Source organism: Leptopilina heterotoma, unplaced genomic scaffold, assembly GCF_015476425.1.
Source record: "Leptopilina heterotoma isolate Lh14 unplaced genomic scaffold, ASM1547642v1 Lhet_171, whole genome shotgun sequence".
Classification (NCBI taxonomy): domain Eukaryota; kingdom Metazoa; phylum Arthropoda; class Insecta; order Hymenoptera; family Figitidae; genus Leptopilina; species Leptopilina heterotoma.
In genome coordinates, this window is record NW_025110887.1 from 513,596 (window position 1) to 520,391 (window position 6,796).

Here is a 6,796-nt window from a genome sequence, read left to right on the forward strand (position 1 = left end):
TTTTTGAAGAATTATTTTCGATTTTTTTCAAATATTTGAGTTTTTTAAATAATTTTAATTGGAATTTTTGAAAGTAATTAAAATTTATGAACAATTAAATTTCTTTCAAGTTTTTAAAATAGTATAATTTATTCAAGGAATTTTTTTAAAATATACCTATAAAAATAATTAAAGTAATTAAATTATCTTACAAAAATTTTTTTAATTTATTGATTATAATCGATTTTGTTAATAATTGTCATAAATAATTTTACTATTAAACTTTCATTAAAATTATTTATTGATAATTATTATATTAGATAATTTTATTAGAATTTTTGCAAATTATAAATTGAATTGCGAATTTTAAAAATGTCTCAACTCGGTTTTTTAAATTTTACAGGAGAGATTAAAAACGTTTTATTTCAAACAGCTTTAATTAAAAGAGTCCATTTTTTTCATAGTAATTACATACTATTTTGTACGAAAAAATGATAAAATGATTGTTTTAAATTAAAGTGTGTTGGAGAAAATTGATATTATAGTTGTCAGAGTTGAGCCTTTTTTGAAATTCATGAAAAAAATTTAATCGTTTTAATCATAAAAATATATTAATTATATATTTTATTATCGAGAATCAATTTTATTATTTTCTTATTTAATTTTATAATGTAATAACTTAATAACTTTTTTTGAGTTCAAAAACAATTCATGATTAGGTTAGAAAACAAACAATCTTAGGTTAAAATATAAAGGAAAACATATTTTAATAAATTTTTCTTTGTTAAAAGTACCTCAGATGAAATTTTCCTATTAAGAAAACGTCAATGAATATTCAATAATGCAGAAAATACAAAAAAGTTAAATTTGAAAAAATCCGAGTTGAGCCCTTTTCGAAATTTGCAATTCAATTGAATTCTTTTAAAGAATTTAAAAAATTTTTTTTATAAAAAAATGTAATTTTTTAAAATAATTTTAAATGAAAATTTTTAAAATAATTGAATTGGAAAAAGTTATTTTTAACTTTTTAAAATTATGTCTAGTAATAATTATAATTGAAAATAATTGAATTCCTGAGAACAATTTTAATGTTTATAAAAATAATTTAATTTTGTCGATTAATTTTACTACATAACATCTATAACTAATTGAATTGTTTCAAAGGATTTATTAAAATTTTAGAAAAGAATTGGATTCTATCGAAAAATTTTATTAAAAATTTTGAAATTAATAAACAAGAATAATTAAATAGTAAAGTAGTTAATAATTGAATTTTTTGAAAGTTTGAATCTGAAATTATTAAAAAACTCACATTTGAAAATAAAAAGTTTTGTAATTTGCATAATAATAAATGGAATAATGTGAAAAATAATTTTTTGACACATGAGGTCTCTTTTCATAGACCAGGTCACATATAATATTATAAAATAATCTGTAGTCATTTAGTGATTTTTTTAAATCAGATCGCCGATTATGTGAATCCTTGAAAATCATTTTCGAGAGTTCAAAAATAACATTTTCAAAACAACATTTTCGGTTTTTGGAGAATCAGGTTGATGATGACTGGTATTTTTGAAAATCAGTTTCGAAGATTTTTGGCAAATTCATTATAGATGGTCTTAATGGTTCAATTTTAGTTTCGGTACAATGTTTAATGACTCTGAAAAATAGAATAGACTTTCGATTTTATACCTATTAAATAATTAAATATTGGTAATAATTTTTTAAAATTTTAATTACAGACTAATTATTATAGATTAATTACTTTTAATTTTTATTACCTTTAAATGTAAGAAATCGTCAAAATTTTAAAATTAAATTTGTTGATCTTAATTTCTCATTTCTCAGATGTGGTTATATCTGATATTTCAATTCAAGTTTCTTTCTTATTAATTCATATTGGTCTTCTTTTTTGATATTTTTTTTCCTGAAAATTTTGGCAGTTTTTAATTATATATTCATACGAAATTGCTTCTTATATTTATATGCGTTAAATTAAAATTTTTCATTGAATATGAAAAAAATGTTTTAAAAGATTAATTTAAAATTAAATAAAATATTATATGTAAAATTAGTTATTTAAATGGTTTTATTTAAATAATTTAGAATAAATTATATATAGAAATTAAGAATTAATTTTTTTTATAGTAAAGCAGTTTTAAAATGTTTTTTTTCAAAATTTTGATATAAATCTGAATATTAATATAGAATTCAGTCTTTCATTTGTATTTAATTTTTGTGTCAGATAATTTTCATTCAAATAGTTCTGTATAAACGAAATTTTTTATTTTATTAGGCCTGTCGCCAATAAATATTTTAAGAGTTTCCCATGATTTAACACGTGAATATGCTACATATCCTTGACCGTGAGTGAAAACATCTTTTCTTAAATCTACTGCAATTTTTTCAAATGTTTGACCTTGCGCTTTATTTATCGTCATTGCAAATGCCAATTTTATTGGGAATTGTCTTCTTTTAAACGAAAAAGGATATTCATTTTCGCAATAAAGTGTAATGCGATTTAAAAACACTACTTCTCCTGATTTGTCACCTGTTAATATTTCACATTTAAGTAAATGTTTTCCTAAATCTAAAATTAACAATCGTGTTCCATTGCAAAGTCCTTCATTGATACTTAGATTACGAATAAGCATAATTATAGAATATTTTCTTAAACATAATTCATGAGGCGGAAGAGAAGTAGGTGACAAAGTATTTAAGTATTCTGGTAATAAAGCTTCTGTAATAGCACCGTTATCATTACAATTTTCTGTACTATCGACGCTAGTATATATTTTTTCGGTTGTTGCATCTAATAACTCTACTACTTTTATGTTTAATTCTTGTACATCAATGTTTCTTGCAGATAGAATTGCACATTTTGTAGCTAGTTTATATTCATTTCGTTGTAAAAGGTCACCAAATGTATCTATAACTATATCTGTTTCTGTGGGTGCAATACATTGATTAGGAATTTGAATACAGTCTTCAGAGTCGTTTAACAAACCATTGCCTACATTAAGTAAAAATTCAGAAAATTCAATTTCTTGAGGTAAAGTTCTCATGTTTTGTGATAAAGTAAATTTTTCAAAGTGTTTCCACAAAGAACTAAATTTTATTGACAAATTTAAACATTCAGCTCGAGTACCATTTTCCTTTACAGGAAGGAGTTGTCTGAAATCACCACCAAGAATAACGATTTTTCCTCCAAATGGTAAATTGTTTCTTTCAATGTCGCGTAATGTTTTATCCATTATTTCCAAAGCATATCGGGGTGCCATTGGTGCTTCATCCCAAATAAAAACATCACACTCTTTTAAAAAGATTCCTTCTTTGGATTGTAATTTTATGTTTGAGGATGAATCATAGAAAAGAGGAACTGGTAAACCAAATACTTTATGTACAGTTTTTCCTTTAGGAAGAAGAGTAGCCGCAATTCCTGTAAAGGCCATTGTACATACTTGTTTATTTTTACTTTTTAAGAGATAATATAAAGTTGTATATACAAAGGTTTTTCCTGATCCACCTGGACCATCTATATAAAAACAATTATTAAAATTAACATCATCTTTCACATTGTTATTTGCAACTTGTAAAATAATATCTACAAATTCTTTTTGTTTTTCATTTAATTTATTATATTGTTCTTGACCCTTACTCATATTTTCTGAATTAATTTCACTGTTTATTATTTCAGTAACTTCATTTATTATTTGTTCCATTTCAGGAAAATCTGACATTCTTCGTCCTTCTGCACAAATTAAGGTATTAATTTCAGAATAAGCTCGCTTATAAGCTTCTTGTTGACAACCATAACGTGAAAAATCTTCCGACATAGCATTTTTAAATTCTTCCCAAAGGTTTTTGGGATTGGTAGGTTGACAATGGATTAATATGCGTACAAATAATTTTCTAAGACTTGAAGGCATCATCCAAAGTATTGCTTCATTCATAGCTTTTTTCCACTCTTCATCGTCTTCTATAAGACCTAATGCCAGACATGCAGCTGTAAATGTATCATAAGTTATTCCATCCACAGTTCGTAAATCTCCATAACTTTGAGCACCTTTAACATAAAGTAAAAGTAAACGTAAGTGGAATAATTCTACTTGAGTAGGACTTACTGAATACATTCGCCCAATACTTTTAAATTGAAATCTTTGTCTTTTTTGCCACTTAGAAATGTTTTTACCATTAATTTTTGTTTTTTTAAACACATAATTAGAAGGAATATTTGTATATGAGTATTTTCTAGCTTCCTCATCTCTAGAGTTTAATGCAAAATAATCAAGTAACATAGTAACTTGATCAACAGCAGAATCCATTACCTCTTGAAGTGCATTTTCTTCAGTACTCTCTATAAATATATTTTGCTCATTTGGTAAATGTACTGGTAAACGCATTACACTATGACTTTTTTCTTGTAAAGGTTTATTTAAAATTCGCCAGCATGCTTCAACTGGTCCAACATATCTTCCATCAATAAAATTTTTTATTTCGTCATGATTAACAATAGATTCTTCATTTGAAGTTTCACTTATATTTATTGCAGCAGAATCATGTCCTTTATACATATATTTATGTAAGTACTTGACAGATTCTATGCCTCCTCCAACGACCTCAACATTAATATGACAATTGTATCGTTTGGACAAAAATGGATTATAAGGAACAACATATCGATTATCAATTTCATATCCGCCTGTTCTAACAAATGTTGTGTTTGTATCTTTTCGTTGATAATGTACTTGACCTCTTTCATTTATAACTGTCTCTTCTTGAAATGGTTTTGGAAATTTTTTAGAACATTTTCCATTTACAATGCATAAACCTTCTCGACAAGGTCCATGTATATTATGCCTCATAATAATTTTATGCAATTCTGGTTCAATATTGTTATCTGGAATTTCAGCTGAAATGTAACGGTCGATGATAATAGGAGTCGATAATTTGTGATTTTGTTTTAAAATTATAAGTATATGTGCATGAGGTAAACCACGCTTTTGGAATTCAATTACATACAAATGTCCGATTGTGTCGCCAAAAATTTTTTCTTTTACAATGCAGTTAATTAAACTATTTTTCTTTATGTTAAAAACTCGTGCACAGATGTCTGGACGATCAGATGCTACTTGATCTGGAAGAAGATTTTCAATAATTTCACGCCACTTAGGATTACAAGTCATTGTTATAAATAAATCTGGCTTGCCAAATTTTCGAACAATAGCCATTGAATCTTGATAATTTTGCATCATATATCGAGGTGATCCAATAAAAGTAGAAGGAAGAACAATCATTTTTCCAATACGACCATCTACACTATTTGCAGTATTCTGCATGAAATCAAATAATCCTTGATATGTTTCAACTCGTAATTTAGTTTGATTAGATTTACAATATTCTGTCCGGTCTTTTTCTATTTTTACGTAATTATCGACAACCCATTGTTGAAATAATCTTCGACCTAAATTAAAAGTGTTAAATTCATTGTTACGAATAGCTAATCTAAATTTAATGTATGCAGATCTTGTGACCCGTCGAGGACGTTTATCTGTCGTTCGCATTATATCTTTGTCCCAACCTCTTGTTCCAAAAGGATAAAAAAGTGGATATACCCATGGCTCTACATTAGGATCCATTGTACTGACTTTTTGTAAAACTTTAGTTTCTTTGTTACATACTACAACATACGAATCTGGAATTTCTCCATCAGCTGTAGTTGAAAATACAGCTGCGACTTCATTTGTTCTTTGAAAATTATATCTATTTTTATCCATGCCTGGTTTTAAAGTAAATAGCAATTGTAATTGAGGGATTTTGTCATTGCTATCTGAAGCTAATCTTTCTTGATTACGTATTTCTTCTCCCATCATTTCGTATGCTTGACAAAAAATATTAACATCACGAAGTACACGATCAAGACTTCTTAAAATTTCGGGATCAAGATGAACATTAACATTTGACCTAATTTCTGTAGCTTCGTTTGGATCAATTATAAAAAGTTGTCCATAACTTGGATTTTCACCCAATATGGGTTTCAAAGTTGTATTAATTTGATAATAAATAGAACCTTGGATTTTGAAGCAAAATGGTCCAGAGCTCCTTCCCCTAAAATTTACTAAATTCGCATTAAAAGATGCAAATGATAATGAACTATTATAACTGCGAATATTCTTAAAAAATTCATTAGATTTAGGGTGGTTTCCTTCAAATAAAGTTTTAATTTCAATAGGTGGTTCTGGTAATTTTTCAATAACTACCTCCCCGTGCCCACAACAATCATTAAACGAATTTTTCTTATTTTGTACTTTTTCATCAGGAAAATGTTTTGCATTGCAATGTGTACAAATTATGTCCATTGGTCCATTATAATGTTCTTGAATTTCAGTAGAATTATTTGTAATAATTCTTACAGATTCTGTTCTTTTACGCTCTCGACAATTACGTTGTCGTTCATTAGTTGAGGTGGTTTCACTTTGAGTATGTATTGTTCCTTCAACGATTTCTTGGACATAATTTTGTTCGTTTCTTTCCCTTATTACTACATTTTCTCTATAGCGTCTTTGATTCTCAGCTTTTCTTTCTCTTTGAAGACGTTTAAATTCTTCCTCTTCTTCAGCTGTACGGTATACTTTCCTCTTGGGCATAATAATTGAATTTAATTAAAATTTATTAATCATGTAAATATATTTTTATTTAAATTTTAATATATCTTAAAATTTTAATATCAAATGTGTAAAGTTTCTGGTGTCAGGTATCTAGTGTCTAAATGTATCTAGAAGGGTCTTTATTATTAAGACCTTTAAGTAAACCTTGA

General features: G+C 26.3%; 2 protein-coding genes across 2 annotated transcripts; both read right to left on the bottom strand.

Moving 5' to 3' along the window:
- Window positions 1–2,231: 2,231 nt before the first annotated feature.
- Window positions 2,232–3,286, bottom strand: LOC122499685. Its single transcript, XM_043608160.1, has 2 exons — window positions 3,256–3,286; window positions 2,232–3,172 (listed from the first exon to the last, which is right to left on the bottom strand). Exons 1-2 carry the CDS (start codon window positions 3,284–3,286, stop codon window positions 2,232–2,234), a joined length of 972 nt encoding a protein of 323 aa, XP_043464095.1.
- A 39-nt stretch (window positions 3,287–3,325) lies between these two features.
- On the bottom strand, window positions 3,326–6,493 carry LOC122499686. The gene is made up of 5 exons (XM_043608161.1): window positions 6,393–6,493; window positions 5,087–6,087; window positions 4,172–4,891; window positions 3,441–4,045; window positions 3,326–3,358 (listed from the first exon to the last, which is right to left on the bottom strand). Exons 1-5 carry the CDS (start codon window positions 6,491–6,493, stop codon window positions 3,326–3,328), a joined length of 2,460 nt encoding a protein of 819 aa, XP_043464096.1.
- Between the last annotated feature and the right edge of the window lie 303 nt (window positions 6,494–6,796).

Excerpts from the sequence above, each read along its gene's own strand:
- LOC122499686 (XM_043608161.1), bottom strand. The coding sequence starts at position 6,493 with ATGTCCAAGAAATCGTTGAAGGAACAATACATACTCAAAGTGAAACCA. Across the intron at positions 6,088-6,392 it reads AGCGTAAAAGAACAGAATCT|GGGAAGGAGCTCTGGACCAT; the intron begins GTAAGAATTATT and ends AGTAAATTTTAG. Across the intron at positions 4,892-5,086 it reads ATCTGATCGTCCAGACATCT|CTGAAATTCCAGATAACAAT; the intron begins GTGCACGAGTTT and ends GTTACATTTCAG.
- LOC122499685 (XM_043608160.1), bottom strand. The coding sequence starts at position 3,286 with ATGTTTTTATTTGGGATGAAGCACCAATGGC. Across the intron at positions 3,173-3,255 it reads TGGGATGAAGCACCAATGGC|TTCTTGGTGGTGATTTCAGA; the intron begins ACCCCGATATGC and ends GAAAAATCGTTA.